At 42.0% G+C, this 23,922-nt stretch overlaps 1 protein-coding gene across 3 annotated transcripts in view; it reads left to right on the forward strand.

Annotated features, from left to right (window-relative positions):
• USP13 (ubiquitin specific peptidase 13) overlaps nt 1-23,922 on the forward strand; it is a 127,791-nt gene that overhangs the window by 25,058 nt on the left and 78,811 nt on the right. For all 3 annotated transcript variants that reach the window (XM_031041934.2, XM_006745805.3, XM_081829921.1), the window contains exons 2-6: nt 658-783; nt 7,260-7,320; nt 15,591-15,712; nt 21,418-21,560; nt 23,059-23,243. In XM_031041934.2, the coding sequence (XP_030897794.1) occupies nt 658-783; nt 7,260-7,320; nt 15,591-15,712; nt 21,418-21,560; nt 23,059-23,243 (637 nt within the window). The remainder of the gene's footprint in view (nt 1-657; nt 784-7,259; nt 7,321-15,590; nt 15,713-21,417; nt 21,561-23,058; nt 23,244-23,922) is intronic.

Here is a 23,922-nt window from a genome sequence, read left to right on the forward strand (position 1 = left end):
TTTTTTTTTTTAAAGATTTTATTTATTTATTTATTAGAGAGCAAGCGAGAGAGAAACAGCATGAGAGAGGAGAGGGTCAGAGGGAGAAGCAGGCTCCCCACTGAGCCGGGAGCCCGATGTGGGACTCGATCCCAGGACCCTGGGATCATGACCTGAGCCGAAGGCAGTCGCTTAACCAACTGAGCCACCCAGGCGCCCCAGGGATGAATATTTTTGAATCGAAGAACCCCGTCCTGCTAAAAGAGTATATAACTTTCTGTTCCCGGAGACTTGCACTGATCAGTGAAGAGTGATTGATAAACCATTGCAGTGGTAGGAGTTGGATCACTGGCCAAGCTTCTTCTTTCCCTTATTGTCCTTTACCCCAGTTTGGAGAGTCAGGCAAGCAGGTGGATTTCCCAGGGCCTCTGAGGCTCTCGCAACTGGGAAATTGTGGGCAGCTCTCCGGGAGCACCTGGAAGCAGGGGTTGGGGTGGGAGCTGCTGCCGTGCGTGGCTGTGGAGCCCTGGAGGGTCATCGCAGGGGACTACGACGACCAGGTGGCCTTTTGCTGGGCCTTGTCTTCCTCGTTCGCCCTCCTTCCCTTCCCCTTTTTTGTATTTAAATGACTTGGCGAGGTATGCTCGGCTAATTTTGTCATCTGTCTCTTTCTCCTAGAATTCTGAAGGTGGACTCTATGTATGCATGAATACATTTTTGGCCTTTGGAAGGGAACATGTTGAAAGACATTTTCGAAAAACTGGACAGAGTGTATACATGCACCTGAAAAGACACGTGCGAGAGGTGAGACACACGCTGGGAGAACTGGCCTTGAGATCTTTCCTGTAACGTTGTTGTGCTGTGCATTATCACCTGGAGGGTTTACTCTGCCCACGTGACTTCTGATGCCCTTTGATGATGGGAAACAGAAACATGACTGTTGGCAGAAATTCATAGATTTCCCCAAACCCTACCTTACCCAGTTTAATTTTTCTCTTCCTCTGAATTTCTCATTAGTGTTAATAAGACATGAGTCGATTGAAGGAAAAAAATTAAGTCAAAAATACAGACAAGTACACAGAATAATGTCAGAAATCCACAAATCAGAAATAAAAAAATATTTGGATGTTTTTGCTTCAGACTTTTTTTTTTTTTTTTTTGAGCAAGAGAAAGAGCTTTCCTGAAAGCTCAAGTTCCTTTTGTTTCCCTCCTCAGTAGTAACCGTGGCTGCGATTTTGTTCTCATTCCTATGTATGTCATTATATTTCATTTATGTATGGATAGTTATGAACAATATATAGAAGGACTTTATGTGTTTTTAAGATGTAGGTAAATACTATCATACTGTTACCTATAATGCTGTGTAGAGCTTTCCCTTTTCACATTGTTCTTGAACTCTATTTGTGTTGCAATGCATCTGAATATACTTAATTCATTTTATGATTTATTATTCCCTCTTAAGAGTACCTTGTCATTTATTATCCTGCTGTCCTATAGATGAACATTTAGATTGTTCCCATTTTTTTTTTCTTTTTCGCTTCTACAAACGAGGCAACCCATTACATATCTGGAAATGGTAATGTTGTGTGTGGGTGTGCTTATCTTCATTTTGGTGAAGTATTGCCAAATCCTTCCCCAGTGTGGTTGCACCAATTTATACTCCTATCTGCACTGATTATCAATTCCTGTTTTCCCACACCCTCCCCAACACTTGGTCAGACTTTTGATTTTTGCCAATCTAATGGTTGCAAAGTGGCATCTAAATGATTGGCATTTCCTTCTGTGAGGGTTGGACATCTTTATATATGTCTATCGGCCATCCTGGTTTTCTCTTCTCTGGTTTTCCTTTTTTCTTATGGTCTGTGGCTTGACTTTTTGCTTCATTTATGAATTATTGTGTATAGAAGTTTTGAATTCGATGTTAGATTTATTAAACTTTTTTCTTATGAATTGTGCCTTTTGTATCTTATCTAAGAAATTGTTTCCCAACTCAAGGTTATAACCATATTTCTTTTAATACTTTTGTTTTTGAAGTGCATGTGTGTTTGCATGAGCATATGTGTGACATTTTTGGACTTTAATCAGTCTATAGTTTATTGTTGTATTTGTGGGAAGTATGGGAATCTGTTTTTTATTTTCCTCACTGGTAACCAGTTGTCCTCTCTTACAAGAGTAGTGCAGTCTTTTTCAGTGATTTATAGTACCATCTTTTTTTTTCTATTTTGACTGGCCATTCATACCTGGGTCTGTTTTGGGGCTCTCGGTTCTTTTCTGTTGATCTTATTTTTCTGTCTCTGCATTGTTGCAGCAAGCCTTGATATCTGGTAGTGCAAGCACTTTTTCCAGAACTTCCCTGGGTTTAGACATTTATTTTTCTATGTAGATTTTAGAATCAGTTCATCTAGTTTAAAAAATCCTGTTGAGATTTTGAGCATGATCACAGTGAATTTAGAGATTAACCTATAATCCACAGCATCGGGTAAACTCCATGAGGGCAAGGATTTTTGTCTGTTTTGTTCAGTTCTGTGTCTTCAGCACTTAACAGTCCCAGCACATAGTAGGTGCTTCATAAATATTTATTGAATGAGTATTCAAAATGACATACTCTCTGTTTATTCAGTTCTCTTTTGTCTCCTTAAATACTATTTTGTAATTTTCAATAAAAGAGCTTGTATTTTGTGAGATTTTTTTAGGTACTCTGTAATTTTTGTAACTGTTGTTACTGCTAATTTTTACTTTATGTATTTTAATTGGTTATTGATGATATTTGGGGATGTTATAATATTCAAATATTGACTTTTATACTTAGCAATACTATTCAGCTTTCACTTCAGTCCTAATAGTTTGTAGACTGTGTTGGAACTTCTAAAGAGTCGATGCTGATTTGAAGTTCATCTGATCGTTCATCCTAGCCTACCTAATATGTTCTCTGTTTAAGTTCCAGACACAGGAGAGATCCCCAAATTGGACAGTGGGCAGAGTAGGAGGAAGAGGAGGAAGAAAGGCCAGGAGGTCAGATAAGCCATCAACTCAATGATTAGCTTTAAAATAATCTAATGTTCACCTGATAGTACATGATTTATATTCACTGCTCTTGTTATGTGGGACCTAGCAATTCTTAGGAGGTATGCTTTGTCCTGGACATATGTCTTAGTATAAAATGATGAAGTTTTAGGAAACTGAGGGGGGTTGGAAATGAAACCTAGGCCCTGAGGCTTGAGATAACTTGTTCCAAAGCTTGTGGTAGAATTGCAGAATGCTGGCAGTCTTGTGCAGTTAGCTCTGCCTCTTAACTTTTCAGTTAAATATTTCACTCTCTGACCACAACCTTCTCTCAGTTTAGCTCTCATTTATTCTGATTTCACTCTGTTGTTTTCCCTCCTTGCAGTTTGCAGGCCCGTGACTTGTCCAGGTGGCCACTTCCCCTGTTTGTTGAGACAGCTTCTCAGGGCTTAAAATGTTCTCTTACCACCAGTGCCCTCAAGGGGCTCTTATGCCCTTGTCTTGCCTCCTTAACTGTCCCCAGAGCTCTGGCTAGTCATGCTGTCAGTGTTGTCCTGGCTTCCAGGAGCACACTGCGAGCAATCCTGCACCACCATGGTCTGGGGCCCTGTCAGAATCCTGGCCTCCCCCTTCTGCTGGGCCCACTCACTGCCCAGCAAACCTGGCCTGCAGCTTCTCCCACTCCAGACTCTGGGTGCCGTCTTCAGGGCACTACCAGGGAGGCCTCCCTCATCATCCTTAGAAAACGATTTGACTTGTACTTCCCTGAGAAACAGGGACCCTGGACAGGAACTTCCTGAGCTGCTTGCCTTGGGTTCCCACAACCCAGCAGAAAGCTATGTTCTGTCGTCACAGCTGTGTTTCCTCCTCAGAAACTTGCTTATTCCTTAACTCCCTTTTCTTCAACATCTCGCTCTTCTGGCTTTTTCCTTCCACCTTAAAAAAGAACACATCACAAAACTGTCCCTGTAATTTGTGTCCTCCTTTGGCCAACCCATCCCTCAAGTAAAGTGTCTTTAAAAGCTTTCCTGTTCTCATCATCTCTAGTATCCCTCGCTGGAAGTTCAGCATTGCCGTTGGGTCGATCTTCCTGCTAATCCACTAAAACTACCAGGGCTGCGGTGACCGCTGCGTTGTCTTGCTTGGTGGATATGTTTCAGCCCTGATTTTGCTTGGCTTTTTGAGTATTTGAACTTGCTTCCCTCTTGGAACTGCTCCTCTCCTGCTTTCGTTGGCACCATTCTTTCCTGGCTTCCTCCTGTTTTTTTAGGCTGCCTTTTCTGACTTTGTCTCACTAGCATCTCTTCATCCATTTATTCCTTAAATATCCACACTTCCCAGGTTGCCTTTTGACCATCTTTCTCTGAAAGCTACTCTTCCTCATCAGTGTTGTCCATTTCCTTGTTTAACCACTGTCTCTGAACCGATGACTTCCTAATCAGTGTCTCTCCAGAGCCAAAGATCTGACCATCTGACTCTGATGTGACTTTTCCTACTTGAACACCTCATAGGTACTTCGAGCTCAGTGTGCCCAGACTCAGTGAATAATCCTCTTTCTCAGAGTTGTCCTTCATCTTGAATTCTAGAGACCTAGAAATCTTTTGGATACTTCTTTCATTCCATGGCTGGTTGGTGACCCAAGTCTGGTTATCTGCACCTCCCAAATGGCTCTGAAGTTCATCCTGTCCTCTCCATAGTAATCTTTCCTTCAAACTTGCCTCCTTGCATCCCAGCCAGTGTGCATGCTGCCCCCAGAGTGATCTTTTCAGATGCATGTATCTGTGCATCTGTGGGACTCTGAAGCTTAAATCTCTGGTATCTCCCTTTGTTGCAGGTTGAAGTCCAAATTTTTTTTTTCTTTTTTTGCATGTGATTACAAGGCCTTCCATAATCTGGCCCCTTCTAGCCTTTCTGACTCTACTTTTACTCCACTAACTTTGTGCTTTAGATATATCAAACCACTTCTTCATGAAATACACTATGATTTCATACCTTTGTACATGCTGTTTGTCTTTTCTCTCTGGGATGTCTCATTCCTCTCATACTTGTATTCCCTGTGGTCAGCATATCCATCTGTTTATCCATCATCTGTCTATCCATCCACCATCCATCCATCCATCCATTTATCTACCTGTTCCTTCCTTCCTTCCTTATTTCCTTCCTTCCTTCATCCATTAATCATCCATCCATTCATACATTCATCCATCATCCATCCATTCACACATTCATCCATCATCCATCCATTCATCATCCATCGATCCATCCATCTGTCCATCCATTCATCTGCTTATTCATCCATCTATCCATCCATCATCCATCCATCCATTGAACAAATATTTGCTGAGCAGTTGCTAAATGCCAGACCTGCTGCTCTTCTTACCTGCCCACAATCTCCACCTCCAGAACTGTCATATCCTTCTTATGATCCTACCTTTTTCACATATCTCTTAATACTCACCAGAATCTATTGAGCTATTTGTTTGCATATATCCTCCCCTACTTTGCTGATGGGCTGCTCAAGGGATGGACCATGTCTTCATCTACTTTGCAGCCTCAGTGCCATCACAGAGCCTGACCGATGGGCACACTCATGTTTGCTGACCAAGGAGTTCCCGTTTCTCAAACCCTGTTGATTTCTAGTGGAGACTGAAGCAGGCACAGAGGCGATGGTCTTTGGAAGGAAAACCTAGTGGGTTTTTTTGTTTTTGTTTTTCCTGAAAGGAAGCAAATCTACTCCCAAGTCTAAGGTGTGAATGGCAGAATCAGGGAGAGCCTCGTAGTCTAACAGGTCTTCATGCAGCCCCTCTCCTTCTTTCTCACTCCACCATCCTGCAGGAATGGAGGAGCCAGTGAGGTTGGAACAATTAAAAGCATGCCATAAACTTTGGTAGAGAGATTTCAAGTGACCTCCAGGACTGCTAAATGTGCCTTTGGTACAGGTTTTATTTCATCCCTTTTTTGAGACAGGCACGTGGGGGAGAGGAACAGCGGCTCGGAGACCTTGGAGGAGAGGGATTCCAAGAGAGGGGACAAGAATTTGGCATGAGTATTTGGAGAGACAGGTTTTGAGCTAAAGTGTTCAATCATTTTCACATGCTTAAGATGTAAACTATAAACTTATAGTAGAAGCTGTAAAAACTTAATGTGAGAATCACAAAGATGAGTCAGCCTTCAATGCCAAATAATAAAGTGTGGCAAAGGAGACTTAAGACTGGTAAGGGAACAAACTAAAGCAGCAGCAAGGCCTCGATGCTGTCACAACACGTGGCTACTTGGGAAGATTCTGGGCTTTGACCCTCATGCCATGGTGTGCTGGAAATGTGCTCTTTTCTAATCACCGAGAGGACAAACAGTGTAGAAATATGATTTGGGCCATTTGAAACAAAAAAAATTTTTTTTAATTTTATTTATTTGAGAGAGAGAGCGAGCACAAGAAGGGGGAGCAGCAGAGGGAGAGGGAGAAGCAGACCCCACTGAGCAGGGAGCCCGATGCGGGGCTCCATCCCAGGACCCTGAGATCATGACCTGAGCTGAAGGCAGACGCTTAACTGACTGAGCCACCCGGGTGCCCGAAACAAAAATTTTTATAATCCTATTTGAGGGTAAAATTTTGTGTGTGTCGGAAGGGTAACGAATTATTTCTTTAGCTTAACCACTTGATGGGCATTTATTTCATTGCTGCCACAGACTTCTACCAGAGGTAGAAAATCCACGAAGCCTCAGATGGCAACTAGCCATTAGTTGGTGCTCCAGAAATGTTCAGGGAGGTTAGACTGAGATTTAATATGACCAGAATATCAGCGACTGCTTATCAGTATTTATTTGCTCTTTCAACAGTGATTGTTGTGCATGCCCAGGACCAAGCACAGGGACCCAGTGGGTAGCAGGGGGATAAGGGAATAAGAGCCTTCTCTCCAGGAGTCACCATCATCTCTCCAGAGTAGTTCCAGCATTGGGCATGGACTCCAGCCTCTTGGGAGTATATGCTGATTCGAAGTTGAAATGTCTAGTTCACCTTGATCCCTGGTTCCTTTCCCTTTCCAGAAGTGCTGTCTTGATAACTTGGTGAAAATAATCAGGTAGAACAATAGCATTGCCCTTCACCTACCTCCATTGACCTGGTCAAGTTCTGGTTTATCCTGGATCTCTAGTCCAGGTTGAGAATTTCATCTTGGCCTTTTGTAAAATCCGAGAACTTGTGAGATGTATTCTCCCCACTCTTTCCCCATTGTCTGTTCTATAGCCTGCATTTTAACAATCTCTTGTTTTCTTTTCAGAAGGTAAGAGGGGCATCTGGTGGAGCTTTACCAAAACGGAGGAATTCCAAGATTTTTTTAGGTAATGTAAATAGTTATCAATAGTGTGCCCAGATTTTCTGTGTGTGTGTATGTGCACATGCTTATTTGATTTGGAATAATAGGTTATTTATTGCTCTACAATTTAATGATAAGAGGAACCCGTTTAACTTGCGATTATCTGCCTCTGCTTTGTGTTTACCTAGTGGCGAAGGATGCTTCTAGCACTCTTAGAGTTGGGTTTAGTGTTCTGAAGCAGTTATACTTACAGTGACTGGAGAGTAATTATGATACTGCTTCTGCTCTCCTTTTTCACTGCCTTGAAAGTAGAGACATTATTTCTTTTTTTAATATTAGCCCAGCTGCAGACTTTATTCAGATTTCACCATTTTTTCCCACTAATGTCCTTTTTTTTTAGGATCCCATGTTGTATTTAGTTGTCATTTTTTTTTAATCCTCTCTAATCTTTGATAGTTCCTCAGGTTTTTTTTTTTTTTTTTCTTTTTTGTCTTTAATAATCATGACACTTTTCAAGAGTACTGGCTAGTTATTCTGTAGAATGTTCCTCAGTTCAGGTTCGTCTGGTGTTTCCTCCAAAATCTGAGGTAATGCATTTTTGGCAAGAAACCACAGAGGCGATGTGGCCTCCTCAGTGCATGATACTGGGGGGCCTGTGATGCTGAGATGTCTTCATATTGGTGCTGTAACCTTGATCCCTTGGTGAGGTGGTGTTGGCTGGGTTTCTCCACTGTGAAGATACAGTGTAATTAATGAATACTTTGGGAGTAATACTTGGAGACTATGCTAATATCTTGTTTCTCCTCAAAGCTTTGCACACTAATTGTATCATCTGCCTGTGGATCTTGCCTGCAGCAGTGATTACTGTGGTGTGTGCCTAGCAGTGATTTTCTTCTCCCTCATTCAGAAAAGCCAAATGAGTATCAGTTTCTGTATCATGTCATCATGCTCATTTTTCATATTAAACTTCTGAAATGCTTTTGCCAGGAGAAAAAGGGACTTGATAATTTCTGACCAAGCAAGTTTATATCCCTAAATGCCTAGGATTATGGTTTGAAAGAAACTTCAAAATCATTTGCATGTTATGATTTCATTTTGGTAAAAAAAATCTATACACATGTGTATGTGTGTATGTATGTGCTTACATGTATGTATACATATGTTTACATGTATGTATACATGTATAAGTGAGAGTCCAGAAGAGTCTGGCAAAATATATTCCAGATTGTTAATATTGTAGCTCTTTCCTAGTGATGGGATTGAGGTGATTTTTATTTTCTTCTTTTTGCTTATCTGGTTTAAATTTTTTCTATAACAAACATGTGTTACTGTTGTAATGAAAAGACACATTAATTATTTGAAAAGTTAAGCCATTGGAAACAGTCATGGAGCGGAGTGTCCTTCCTGCTTTGAGTCTCCATTATTGAGTCTCCATTATTCTACACTGGACTTGTGCTTGTTGTTTTCTGTCCTGGTTTTCAGTCGTGGTTTTCTTTATGAGGCTTATCTACAGTTGGTTTTTCCCCCCTGGCCAATCTTTCTCACCTCTCTGTGGTCTTTGAACCACAACCCAAATCAACCAACCAAACCCAGACCAGCTCAGAATGGGCCTCAAAGCTGAAATGATTGGGTGCAATCTGATGCTTTGGTTATTAGCCTTGGGCTCCCTTCTATGAATAGAGATGATGTGACTTCTGAATTAAATGGCATCAACATGGCATTTTCAAAGGTGGAAATAATTAAACATTTTGAATTACTGGTGTTATTTTTCATTTTTCTCTTTGGCTGAATGGAGAAGTCAGCTGGCCTCCTGTCCTTTAACCTTTGTGTCTTTTGCTTAAAGACCTTGCAGTTTTTTTTTTTTATTAAAGATTTTTATTTTATTTATTTATTTGACAGAGAGAGAGACAGCGAGAGAGGGAACACAAGCAAGGGGAGTGGGAGAGGGAGAAGCAGGCTTCCTGCCGAGCAGGGAGCCTGATGTGGGGCTCGAACCCAGGACCCTGGGATCATGACCTGAGCCGAAGGCAGACGCTTAACGACTGAGCCACCCAGGCGCCCCAAAGAGCTTGCAGTTTGATTTCTCTAGTGATCACTTTGGTGGTAGAGGATATAGTAAAGTAACTATTTTAAGAATTAATCCAAAAGTAAACACTGAGGTTTTGTGCTTCACACTGTGTGGACCTCTTTCATTGCTTCTTGGGAATGCTAACCTACTGTTCCATTTCTGCCGTCTATTTCTATAGGCTGCCGTCTGTGTTCACTCAACATTCCATATCTTAGAAAACCACAGAACATACCCAAAAGTTACAGTCCAGCAAATATATTCTGTTTGGACTCCACCAGTTTTTAAAAAAATTTAAATGTAAACACCATTGGTACTTTGGGGCTTGCCTCAGGCCCTGTTCCTCTCTATTGTTTGTTACCCAGATACGTCACACATTGATGTTGGCTGCTTCATCCCAGTAAGTATTTGGTTTTGCAAGCCCAGATTTACAGTTCCCTCGATATGATGCTTCATGTCCCCTAGGAGCAGTCACTTTTCTCTGATTACACTGATCACAGCTGTTTTCAAGCTGATGTGGCCTGTACATTCAAGTGAAGTACCATATTAGGCTTAGATCTGGCTTATGCAACAGAAAAGTTAAAATATTGGTGACTTTAAATAAGGTAGATGTTTATTTGTCTCTCATGTAGAGGATATCGGGAAGCAGCAAGTCCAGGCTGATGTGATGGCCTCATGTTCATCAGGATCTAGACTCTTCCCCTCCATCTAGACTGCTTCACCTTCCATCCTGCCGTGTGATTCTAACTTCATGGTCACTACGTGGTACAAAATGGCTTCTGGAACTCCCCCCATTACATCGCCATCCCAGAAAGAGCAAAGAGGAAGGGGGGAAGGACAAAAAAAAAAATACCTAGTCTCCCTGTGGAGTCATCAGCTTCCTTTTGTCAGTCTTCTCACAGATCCCTAAGCAACACTTCACTTTACACCTCTCTGGTCAGGACTTGGTCACGTGGTCGTACCTTGTGCTGTACAGGAGACTGGAAAGTACATTAAGTTTATTAACCGGCTTCATTGAGTAAAGTCTGTTTGAGGAAGAAGGGGAGAGTGGCTATTGGGAGGCAGCTTGTAGCCTCTGCCACATACTCCTTCCCTAAAAGGGATGTTGGGCTTGTCTCTTCTTGGAGAGGAAGAGAACTCAGAACTCTCTTGCAGTCTCTTTGTTTCTTTGACTAGAAAGCATTTTTCTCATTGCTGTTAAAATGTCATCACGATGCCCATCTTCCCCTCACAAAATAGATGTAGCTGGTTAATGCTTTCTCTTGGATAGAAGCTTCTTTTTCCCCAGTCACTTCATGACTTCGTGACCAATTCCTTTTTCACTGGCTCAACAGTGAACATTGAACCCACTGAATCATTCTATATGACCTTCACTATTGATTCTATAAGGGAAACTGAGCTGGTGCTGAATGGCCTACCCAAGTCTCTGGAGCACCATCTTGCCCCTCAACATTCAAGTCACTCTTCCCGATTACCTTGATGTTCATTCAGGTGAAGTCACAGTTAAGGATTCTTCCCTCAGCTCTAGCTCTTGCTGGTGTGTGTGTGGGGGTGTGTGTGTGTGTTTAAATCAACAATGACAATTATTAATTTTTGAATCACTTAATTTTATACTTTTTATACTTAGGATTTAAAAAACATTTTTACAACAATGTTTTTTGGACAAAGCTTAAAATTGAAAAGTTACAAGGGGCTCTATAATGAAAAGTAAGTCTTTTTCGCTTCTCTGCCTCCTAGCTTACTTGGTTACTCTCCCCAGAGACAAATAGTATTTTCTATTTGCACATTCTTATATATCTTGTATATTCTTCCAGCCATAGTATAATATAACCATGCTTTTAGACTTTTTTCCTCTAGGCAGTTGGGACCATTAACACTTAGTTTCCAAACTGTGCTCTGAGGCACCCAAGGGTGCTACGAACTCACAGGTGCACCACAGGGTATTTTAACACTTCAAGGGAACAGCAGTGATACTTGAACATTGCATGAACTATTAGCATGGCGTAGTTTTACTGTCGGAGAATTCTAAATTCCTTTCAGTGATTTCACCTCTTTGTGGAGCAGATTTTTTGGTGGTTTCTATGGTAAAAGGCAGGTGCCATGTGAAAAATAAATGTGGAACGGGACATGAGGGAGGCTGTGTTCCATTTGATTCAGAAAGAAGCTGTGCAGTGTCCAACAGGGGCACACATCCCGTTAGCAAGGGATTGTGGTGATTTAAGAGTGAAATAAAACATTTCTGCCTTTCCATTTATGTATATTATTTTTTTCAAATGGTTACTAAGTCATTAGAACATAAATACTTATTAAGTTGTTTGGACCCAACTACTAAACAAACAGAGCTATTGGGCATTTCTTCTGGCTTAGGGCCGCTGTGCACTGAGGAAGTGGGTAGCTCTGTGTCAATGTTTTTAAGCTAGAGAGGGACACTGTTAGGTTATCTTTTAAAGGATAACTTACACCGATAGGGGAGATTGTGAATTTTTAGACTCAGCTAATACAAAACTTACTGTTTTATGAGATGGAAGGAGAGAAGGGGGGTGGATATTAGGGAGTCCAGGATCTTCAAAGAAATACCCCAGGACTCGTGATGTGGTTCTGGCCTAATCTTACATATTTTTTACAGTCAAGCTACAAATGTGTATGGATGTGTAAATAACTGCTAAGGCATTTAGTGCAGATCTTTGGTATGTCATTAAAACAGTGTTAAATATTCACATTTTTATTGGCTTCCTCATCTTCCCACCAACTTTCAGAAATAGGAGTAAAGGAGTCAAGTTCTTTCGTGTCTGAAGTCTCAGACATCGAAGAACCACCACTAAAACTCAGAGAGCTTAGATTTCCACTTTTTTGGTTTTAGCCCTAGCATTCATACTTGGTGAGAAATGGGTTGAAAACAGAGCATTTGTGGAAAGTTCTAGGAATGGGCCTGTTCAGGAAACTCAGCTATATATATAAGGGCCAGAAGGTTCTAGTAAACTCCATTTTGCCACTTCCCTCTGAAGTAGGTCCCAGACCAGGGTCTGTGTTCAAGGAGGTTTGCCCCATACCTTCTTGTGAGGGTAAATGGTTGGTAAGATTTCACGGCATTGGATCAGCCAGACTTCTCTCACCTTGAGCACACAGATTAGTCAATCTGGTCAGGCTGGGGAGAACTCTGAGCTGGGTGTCCGAGTCCTGGTTTGATTTAAGGGTCTTTTCTTCCATGGTGCTGCTTCTCAGCTTAAGTGAGATGCTTTTTGGAAATGGCTGTGGTACCAGCCAATTCTCCCAGGTATCTGAGAGGATCACTGAAGTTGAATTGGGAAGAGATTATTAAAAACATTTTTTTTTAATTTAGAAAAAGAGTCCATTCAGGTACTGCAAGTTAATAGCCATAGTGGAAAGTAGCTGCTGGGAGAGGTTGGGAGGTCCTAGTCCTACTGGTCCCTAGGGTATAATTTCTCTGTAGGTTCCTCAACTAGATATTTTTGGGGTGGTAAGACTAATTAGGGGAATTTAGAACTTACAGATTTATACTTAGGATTGTGGGGTCATATATATTTAGGAGAAATCTTAGATTTGTCCCTTAAAACCAGAGTGTAACTTACTTCTGTGACTTTTCCTTAATTTGGATAAAGATGTTTGGGAAGGATCACGGTCCCCTTCTACCCCATTGAATTAAAAATAAAAATAAAAGCAACTATAGATGGAGTATAAAGAAGCCCAACAAAGTTCTTGCTTTTTTACACAACAACAGTTGTGCTTATTTTTAAGCACATACCTGTTACCAATTAAAAAACCCCCAAACCCACAACCACCCTTTGGAGAATCCTGCTTTGCTGTTGTCCCTAGCATATTGGGGTTTTTAAGTTCCTGAAGTCTCCTTTCATTGATACTTAGTGTGTGAGTGGTGTGTGCTGGGTACTGTGCAGGGGCTGGGCATATGCAAGGTGAACAAGATCCGTTTCCTGCACTGACAGTTTACAGTCTAGAAGCCTTTGAAGTTCATATGTTCTCCATCCTGAGATCACAGAGCAGGGTCCCTGGGACGAGCCAAAGGGAGGGGAGGGCACTTGTGATTATGTTGGTTGTCAGGAGTGTAGGGAAGAGGGTGATGGTGGTGATGGTGGCCGCTTTCTATGGAGCCCCAACACCTGCCAGATCCCATACCAGATGCCTTAAAACCTTATCTTGTCTAATCCTCGCAGCAATCTTGTGGGGGCAGATATTATTCATAGCGTGCTCCTGAGGAAAATAAACTCGGAAAGACCTTGCCCAGGGTTACATAGTTAGTAAATGACAGAGCGGGATTTTTTTAGACATAGTTTATCATTGTGTCTGGCCAGGTAAGACTTGACTTAGTATTAAGTGAGTGTGTTTTCTGTGGACAAGAGAAGCTTAGATAATATGTAATATGAGCCGAATCTGTACACAAAAACAAAAGAGTTGTACTTCCGTTCCTTAAACTTGTTATAAAAGATATAATAAAAATTTAAGACTAGAAAAATGCTCACACACTCACTATTTTCATTTGGTCGGATTTCCTTCTATTTCTCATCTATGAGCATAACTTTTACAAAGTTGTCTTTACAGTGAAGATGAATTTTGTATTTTTAACATTGACATAGCATAAATATTTCCATGTTTCTACATAATCTAAATAAGTATCATTTAAATAATACTCTACTGGGTTGAACACCATTCTCATTGAACATTTAGGTTCTGATTTTTAAAATTATAGGTATTGGGGCATTCAAACTTTTATGACATATAGAATGTCTGTCTTTATTTGAACCATTTCCTTTAAGTAAATGCCTTTTGTTACTTTTTTAAGAAATTGAAGATCTAATTGCTTTTATTACATGATTCATGAATTGGGCAGCATCCCATCTAGCAAATAACGCTTTTAACTACTTCTTAAACTCTTAGAATCATCTTTAACATTGCCTTTTGTCAAACTGACCTATTATGCTATCTAATAATGTTGGCTATTTATTTTGGCGTTTCTGATTCTTATTATTTGGAATCTTTTATTAAATTGTTGAGACCGTGTTTTCCCTGTATCTCATTTTCCACTGTCTCCTTTTGAGAATTCAGGAGCAGAACTGTACACAAAAAGATACTAGGTTTTTGGTTGGAGGCAAACAACAAGGTAATAACAGAACCTAGATCCTTTGGTTCTCAGGTGGTTGCTTCGTCTAGGAAAATAACTTTTGTCTGTCTACAGACCTGTGTTTGTGTACCTGTTTATGTGTGATGTGAGTGGAATATGGCTCAATAGCTCGTTGTCACCATAGTTCCAAACATCTAAATATACAAACCTGATCTGGGATGCTGGCATCCATGTGAATGTAAGGCTGACATGTCCATGTAAATATTGTGACAAGACATTTCCTTGAGCCTTCACTTAACCTTCACCAGAGATTAGCCAAGCAAACAGGTGATGACTTGATACATAGCAGGCTAGAGGAGCTCAGTTTTCTTACTGAAAATTCTGCACAGCCTGAGGACAACAGGACTACTTATATTATGGGGTTTTCCCCTCTGATTTACGATACAGTATCTTAATAACTCCTAGAGGGGGATGGGGAGAGAGAGACAGAGACAGAGAGAGGGAGATTGAGATTTTGTTTTTAAATAGTAGCTATCACTTATTGACTACCTATTATGTGCTGGGTCTCTTGTCGACAATTTCTTATTTATTCCTCGTATAAGCTTTGTGAGATAAGAGATATTATCTCCATTCTGCAAATGGGGAAACTAAGGATTAGAGACTTTGTGACTTGCTCAAAGTTACATTAAATTTTGGAGCTGGAATTGAACCTTGGTTTATGTATGCTGAAACCCCGTACTTTCTTCCATATTACAGTGTTGTGAAAAACATTCCAGTCCATTTCTTATGCAGTCAGGAGCCAGGTGCCCAACAGATCAGAATGAACCATTTACTCCTTTAAAAGTCTTTACAAATTGAATATCTAGCACATGTGTCTATTTTAATTGTAAAGCTGTGTGATCGGTCTCAGTCTTTACACATCTGTCACTTATTCGTAAGTATTCATAACTTAGGAAAGATAGTAGGCCTTTTACTCCTGGTTTGGGGCAGACGGATGGTCGTCAGAGGAGGGAATCGTAAATGTCGTGCTCTTGGTTTGTCATTCCTGTGGATCTCTGGCTTTTGCAGTGAGTCCTGCCTTGGTGTAGAATGTTCTCTCTTCACTTCCTGTTCTTTGTTTTTGTTTTTTCCTCAGATCTAGATACTGATGACGATTTAAATAGCGACGATTATGAATATGAAGACGAAGCCAAACTTGTTATATTCCCAGACCACTATGAAATAGCACTGCCAAATATTGAGGAGTTACCAGCCCTGGTCAGTGAGTGTGCACGGCTGCTAGCTAGATGCGCGTGACTCTCTGTGTCAGGTGTGTGTGCGTGTGCGTGTGCGTGTGCATGCACTCGGGGGGTGGGGAAGGCAGGTTGAATGAGAGGAGGAGAAGAACGAGAATGAACATGAGCATATTGCTTCTTCTCTGTGAAAGGGTCTTGCAGGGTGAGGTTTTAGTAGAGTTCGGCCAGATACCTTCTCCTGCGCGTTTTTTTCCATTGCTGTGTGGGCCTCTAAGTATATAAACATTGGGCTGGTCTCTCCCCTGTGGCCTGGCCTCCCCCACTTCCCCATGGTGGGCTGCCCCCTCCCCCACGGTGGGCTGGCCTCCCCTCCGTGGGCTGGCTTCTTGCTCCTTGTAACTCACAGTCTGTCCCTTAGATTTTCACACTGTGCCCCTGAGATGTACAGGGGCTGTTGGAGAGGGGTGTCTTCTGATCAGAGGAATGGCTATATTTTTATCTCTTCTGCATATTAGCCTTCCACGTGAGATTTTGTTTGGGAAAAATAAGGATTTCTCTGCCGAAGCAACAGCAACACGGTTATAAAAATAACTAAACGTTTACAAATCACAGGTCTGCAGGAGCTCCGTGGTAATGTGAGACTCCTTGAAAGTTTTGTTCCTCATGAAGACTAAAACTACTTTCTAGGTTTTAGCGTTTAGATTTAGTGGTGAATTTTTTTTTTCTCTTCCCTTCCCTTGATTTTCGTGGAGCAGCATTCACCTTCCTGAATGACATGAAGCTGGGGGTGGCAAGGGAGGTGAGGAAGCCACGTTCTGTTGTACTTTGATCCCGTAAGGAGGCGCGGAGCTCCCATAAGGACCCAAGCATTTTTTCTGTTCTTTCCTCCTGTCCTGTATTGTCTCTCCCACCCCATCCTTCTCTCCTTTGTTCTTTTCCCTTTCTTTTCCTCTTTCCCACTCTGTGCACACCTTGACTTCTCAGAGCCTGGCCCCCGGGAGCAGGAGGGTCAGGGTCCATGGAGTTTAATTTTTTTTTTTTTTTAAAGATTTTATTTATTTATTCATGACAGACAGAGAGAGAGAGAGAGAGGCAGAGGGAGAAGCAGGCTCCCAAGGAGCAGGGAGCCCGATGCGGGACTCGATCCCAGGACCCTGAGATCATGACCTGAGCCGAAGGCAGACGCTCAACCATCTGAGCCACCCAGGCGCCCTTTTTTTTTTTTAATTTTTTTTTTTAAAGATTTTATTTATTTATTCATGACAGAGAGAGAGAGAGAGAGGCAGAGGGAGAAGGGTCCATGGAGTTTAGACATGCTAGCTCCCTTCTTCCCTCCCCGCACTCCCCCAGAACAAAAGCCAGGTGTTTAGGTCTGGGAATCCTCAGGACATTGTGTGACTTTGTATCTACAGCCACCTGCTCACTTGCTTCTGCCAGGAGGGGGGGTGTGTTTGTGCTTGGGGTTCCCATGTCATTAGAGACCAGGTTTCTACCATTCAACCTCTTTTGCCCCTGACCTACTTTCTACCTAAATATAAGACCATAGAAATGAAAATGTTGTGTATTTAGCTACTGTAGCTCTTTCCTCTAATTATTATACGTGACATATCCTTTTTTAGTGCTAAGTGCACAGTGTTTAGCAGTGCATAGAGAATTAAATTACCTCTCCTTTCTCCAGTTCCCTGTGTTGACTCATGTGGCCGTTACCAAGGATAAAATGTATGAGTGGGCAAAATGGTCTTACCTCGTCCCATTACCTGAAATTATATACTAAAGCTTGTATCTCCATGATACTGAGAGTTCTTGCTGCCTGCCCTTGTTTAATATAACTCTTACGTCTGCTGTCAGAAAAGAAATAAAGAAGCACACTGTGAATAAATGTCACGAGAAATGATTTTTCTCTCACTTATGAAGGAGAAGCCTTTATGTGAAAAAGTTAATGGAGCCTTTAAGTGTTTTTTAATTATTCCTATATTCAGAATATAATTCAAAGTGTGAATACTTCTATTTAAATAAAAGTGAAGAGTCATAGAAATCTGAATCCCTCAATATATGTTATAATTTTTAATATGGTCTTTTAGCATCAAGAAATACATAAAAATTTTCTAAAGAAGGAGAGGGAGAATTATTTGAAAGTTGGGGTGGAGAAATTGAAGGAAAAGCTTGGGTTTATCTGATGCTAACTGATAGGATTTATTTATATATCAGGTGCTGGTTCCTATCTTTTCATGCTTCTGCTACATTTTTTGGTGTTTGATATTCTCATTTTAAGCTTTGAAAGATTTTATTTATTTATTTATTTACTTATTTATTTATCTGAGAGAGAGTGAGTGAGCAAGTGTGTGTGTGTGTGTGTGTGTGAGAGAGAGAGAGCGAGATAGAGACTGAGCAGGGGGAGAGGGAGAAGCAGACTCTCCATTGAGCCGGGAGCGCGACCTGGGGCTTGATCCCAGGAACCTGGGATTATGACCTGAGCCGAAGGCAGACTCTTTTTTTAAGCTTTTAAATAACAAAAATTATTGAGCTGAAAATCACCCAACCAGATGACTCTTCCTTCATCTTTTGAGCTTCTCAGCTCAGAAAAAATTCTGTTTCAGATAAGAACTCTGTGGATTCTACCAGAAAGTTAAACCACCTCTCAGTGATGTGGAGTTTGAAGAGACATAGCATTTGGAGCTCAGTAGGGATCTTATAGCCTGAAATCCAATGCCTCATTTTAGACATCAGGAACTCAAGCAATGGTGTGCTTGTAAATATTTAGCAACCAGCTCCCTGGGGGAAAGGCCTGCTTTGTAGTGTTTGATGATTTCCGTGGTGTAAATATTCCCACCGTGGCTGATTTCAGACTAACAGATGTCTCGAAAGCAGTGTTGAGAGTCTACAGTAGCATACCATTATATAGAATTCCCGCCAGTCACATAACGTAAATGTAAATAACCTCAAGAGCACACAGAAACTCGTAAGATATAGTAGAACAGGAAGTGAAGAGTTTTGAGTGTTTGTTACTTTTTAAAAATATATTTTACTTGATTGTAAATTTTTATAATTTAATTTTCAATAATGGCCGTGTTTAACAACCATCTTGCAGAATTTCTTAAAATTTAACAATCAATTCTGTGAGCCAGTTTGAGTCAGTTCCAGAACACTACTGAATTTGAGGCCTATGAGACCTGGGATGGAGCCAAGACTAGTACCAAGTTTTTTTTCTCTTCACTCTAGACAACAAATCCAGGGAAAGGCAATTCATGGCATAATTATAGGATAATAGATCCTGATCTTCAGCTATGATCCATATGAAGGGCCACTAAGTGATTTCAGATGATACTCTGAAAACACTAGATCAGTATTTCGTAGTGGCCCAGAAATTTGAGGAAATTTTGTTGAGTGTCACCAAGAAGTATATTCAAAGAAAAGAGAGAATATTGTATTCAAATCTTGATCAACATTATTGTGCACTGCGGAGAAGATTCAGAGGAGGACAGAGAAGGGACTGAGATAGTCATTGAAGCAACCAGGAGATTGTAATAACAGACCAGACTGAAAAGCTTGGGATGTGTAGCCCGAGTGCTAAGGCAGCCGAAACCCGGAGGATCAGGAGGGGGTTTGTGGTGACCTCAACCCTGTTTTCTAGGGGCACTCCTGGAAGGAAGTGGGAGATTAACTTTGATAATTGAAAGGAAAGGCTAATTGTCTAAAAGTTCTTGTGGTGAGAGATGAGTGGGACTATCTCTTTTAAAAGGTGTAAATATATTTATGGATGCCTGGCGTGTCATGGAATGTAAGCTTTCTGAGGGCAGAGACCTCTTCCTTATTCCTGACTGTGCCTTGCTCAGTGCCATCCGTTGGTAGTGCCTTGGAGAGTTTTAAGCTGCAGCAGGAGAGGATGTGATATTCCCAGCAGACCAGTCTGGCTACTGTGCAGAGGAGGGGGCAGGCGTGGGAGAAAGGAACGTGCAAGGAGGCTGCTGTGTGGCCGTCTGGGTGAGCTGTGTTAGTGGCTGGGACCAAGACGAGTGTGACTGAAATTGAGAAGAGGAAGGTTCCAAACAGATTCTGGATGCAGCAGTGAGAGCAATTGCTCATGGGCTGGGTGGGCGGGGGACGGCAGCTGAGGGAGCTTCCTTCATGGTCTCTTAATGAGTTCTAGGGCTACCCAGGGGAAAACACTCTGCATGAAGTTCAGCTAATTGTGCAGGATGTTAGGGATGTAGAATACAAACCTTGGTTTAAAAACTTTTTTAAACCATCCGGTGGCTTTTGTTGTATTCAGTTGGGCATCCATTGCCACCATCTCCTTGTGGAATATTCTCATCACCCCTTCACCTGTCATCCCTTTCAGCCTCTGGCAATCACTCATCTACTTTCTGTCTCGATGGATTTGCCTATTCTGGACATTTCATATAAGTGGAATCATACATTATACATAGTTCTTTGTGGCTGGTCTTTTTTACTTAGCGTGTATTTATTTTCAAGGTTCATTCATGTTGTGGCATGTATCAGGACTTCCTTTTTATTGCTGAATAACATTTCATTATGTGGACATAAGACATTTTATTTATCCATTTGTCATTAATGGGCATCGGGGTTGTTTCTGCTTTTTGGCTATTCTAAATAATGTTCTGTGAACATCTGTATGTAAGTTTTTGCATGGGCACATATTTTCATTTTTCTTGGATGTATACCTAGGAGTCGAATTGCTAGGTTATATATACGGTAACTCAGTTTAACCATTTGTGGAACTGCCAAACTGTTTGCCAAAGTGGCTGCCCCATTTTACATTCCCACCAGAATATGTTTTTTTTTTTTTTTTTAAGATTTTATTTATTTATTTGACAGAGAGAGACACACAGAGAGTGGGAACACAAGCAGGGGGAGTGGGAGAGGGAGAAGCAGGCTTCCCGCTGAGCAGGGAGCCCGATGGGGGACTTGATCCCAGGACCCTGGGACCATGACCTGAGCTGAAGGCAGATGCTTAACGATTGAGCCACCCAGGCGCCCCACACCAGAATATGTTTTTAAAGACAGCTAGAAATAGTTGTTATAGCATTAAGCAAATAGCAAATGTGGTGATGTGCATATGTGCCGGATTAATCGAGTTTAGGAGAAAGCAGAGAATTTGCACCCCCTTCCCCTGTGGTCAGTTGGTGCCAAGCTGGACATTACAGATTTGCTCATGATGTTGACTGACCTGGCACAGAGACACCTAGGCATGTCCCCGTCCAGGGTCACATTTGCACCAGATTAAGAAATGGAGCCATGCTGCTTGCATTCCATTCAAACGCCCTTGACCTTATGCCATTGTGTGATGAGTTGAGGATATTGGATATCTGGGTGTATATTTGTTAGGAGGAAAACATACCACTTGGGTAAATCCTAGGCATTCCTATAGCTAATTTCACTCTTGTAAATCATTCACTGAATACTTTTTACTCTGCTTGCTAAGAAATTGTTAAATCTGACTCATCTGCTTGGGTTTACAGACTGGATTGGGTTCCTTGCTATCTTGTATCATTGTCAATACTGCACACTCTAGGTTAGGGACAAACCCTAGCTAGATTCATGGAGAAAATGCTGGAATCAGCTAACTAGGATCTTGCTCTTATGGTCACTGCTGTCTGAATTTTCTTGGATCAGGCTGTATTTATTAACGAACTTTTAAACTTATTTTCTAGAAGTTGCTATTCTCTCAAACTGTTTTTACATATGACATCTGGGTTTGTCTTACAGGTAACAATTGCTTGTGATGCGGTTCTCAGCTCAAAATCTCCATATAGAAAGCAGGACCCAGACACATGGGAAAATGAATTGCCGGTATCCAAATATGCCAATAACCTTACCCAGTTGGACAATGGAGTCAGGATTCCTCCGAGGTGAGTGTCAGATAGCGAAATGGAACTTTACCCCTTAAAACTGGCTAAAGGAATATTTACATTTCTACCTCTTCTCTGAATTGGCAGTTATATATATTTTTACCAGATGCCTCTGATTAAAACTAAACTCAAAATTCTTTCTAAAAGTATCTGTACCTTTGTAGAGGCTGAGCATGGCCAGCCCATACCCCTGAGCTCATCCCCACCCCTTGCCTCTCAGTGGCAAGCACCCGCAGTTCTTTGCTTGAGGGCTTTCTTTGCCTGCTGAGCATGGGACAGTGAGAAATGCCATGGAGTTAATGCTCCCTCCTGTCCTCCTGGAACAGCCCTCAACCAGTGACTGTGGTGTGGGTAGATAAATACCCTGGACCCTGACCCCTCGAGTGGAGGTCCCCAACTGGACTGAGCCCCAGTTGCCTATGGTGGTCATCTGCTTGTTGACGTACCTGGACTGGCTTCCTGCCCTTTCCAGTCTTCCTTCTCTCCAGTGCTTCCTGGGATCACCTCCTAAACAAGCCATTTACATTCAAACCTTTGTTTCAGAGTCTGCTTCTAGGGGAACACAACTTTTACCAGTCTTTGGTTGTCACCTTTGTGGCTGGAATGTTCTTTGGGCTACATTAGCATCTCCCGTTAGGTCTGTTGTGTGGACAGAGGCAGGTGCTCTAGTCTTGTTCAGCCTGCCTGTGCTGCCTTCCCATTCTGTGTGGTTGTAGGGGAAGGCAGGCTACTTCTGGGCCTCAGTTTCTCCCTTTGATAGTGGGGTTGGGGATATTGATTTTGAAGGGTGTTGAATAGAATTAGATGATCAAACTTCTGTAGGGTACTTGGCATGTACCTGACATTTAACCTTCAATGAAATTGACATTCTTTATACTTCATTCAGAACTGCTGCATAGTAGGATTTTGTTTAAACGAGTTTTACTAGGTGTGTTTAATGCTTTAGAACTTTACATGTTTACGCACATGGGATCCTTCACATGTTTTAGACTTATTTGAGCTCTACTGTCCCTCATGTAGGAATTTGAAGGAAATGACCTCCTCTCCTGACCTCAGGTTCTGTGTTTATTATTTATTTGCCAATTTTTTATAAGATTATTTGAGAGAGAGCGAGAGTGAGAGAGAGGCAGAGGGAGAAGCAGACTCCCCGCTGAGCAGGGAGCCCGATGCGGGGTTTGATCCCAGAACCCTGGGATCATGACCTGAGCCGAAGGCGGACACCTGACCGACTGAGCCACCCAGGCGTCCCACTGTGTCAGTTTTCTAAAGTAAAAGAGCCCTGGTGGAGGCGGGCAGGGTACTGATTGGTCCTGCTGCTCTGGGAGGGGCGACATTAACATTCTGAAGGGAGAAGAGGGGGAAGGAAGCACCGGTTTCCTTTGTTTCACTCACCGTTTCCTGTGACCCCCAGCTTGAGACAGTCCGTTTTCTTGGATGCTAATTTTCTAGCTATGCTTCGCGTTCCAGTGATAGTAACTGCTCGTCACTGACTTTTCAGTGGTTGGAAGTGTGCCAGGTGTGACCTGCGGGAGAACCTCTGGTTGAATCTGACCGATGGCTCCGTGCTGTGTGGGAAGTGGTTCTTCGACAGCTCTGGAGGCAACGGCCACGCGCTGGAGCATTACAGAGACATGGGCTACCCTCTAGCCGTGAAACTGGGAACCATCACTCCTGACGGGGCGGGTGAGTGTGCCCTCACTGACTGTCCGAACTTGCAGTGGCTCTTCTTAGTTGAACCGGTGCCTTCATTCCTAGGTTGGAAGGTGGAGGCTCTGGACACAGCTCACGTGTGAATCCTGATTCTGCCTCTCGCTGGCAAGTCTTCAGATCCTTCTCAGCTTCAGGTTCCTCATCTTGAGGATGATCGTGGTAGCTCTCTCATAGATCTGTTAATGTGTCTAAAGCATTTAGCCCAGTGTATGCAGTAAGGCCTTAATAAAAGTTGGTGCTACTATTACCTGTTATTACTGTCTTTCTGTATATCTCTTGGCTAAGAGGACAGAGGGGTAGGAACCAGGACTTGTGAAGTGAACAGGGATAATCAAGTCCACCATTAGAACTGTAGAGGGAAGCCCTAGAATTCATTATGGGGGTGAGCATCATTTTAGAAACTAATGGAAACATTAAGGAAAGGGATTTTAAAGGATGTTGTGTGTCAGAGTCCCTGACAGCGGCCGGCAGCAAAGGATTAGACTTGGTTCCTACTTGTATTGTCAGCTTCAGAATTGGTTCTCTTTCTTTATGTTCTCACACCGTATGCTCTCAAATGTTAGTTTTTGGCCACGTTTGTACAAAACCTCTACACAAGCCAGGGTGAATCCTACGAATTCCAGAATCTGAAGAGGAAATTCGGGACATGCAG

This window comes from Leptonychotes weddellii, chromosome 1, assembly GCF_054177405.1.
Source record: "Leptonychotes weddellii isolate Sample4059 chromosome 1, ASM5417740v2, whole genome shotgun sequence".
NCBI classification, from domain to species: Eukaryota; Metazoa; Chordata; class Mammalia; order Carnivora; family Phocidae; genus Leptonychotes; species Leptonychotes weddellii.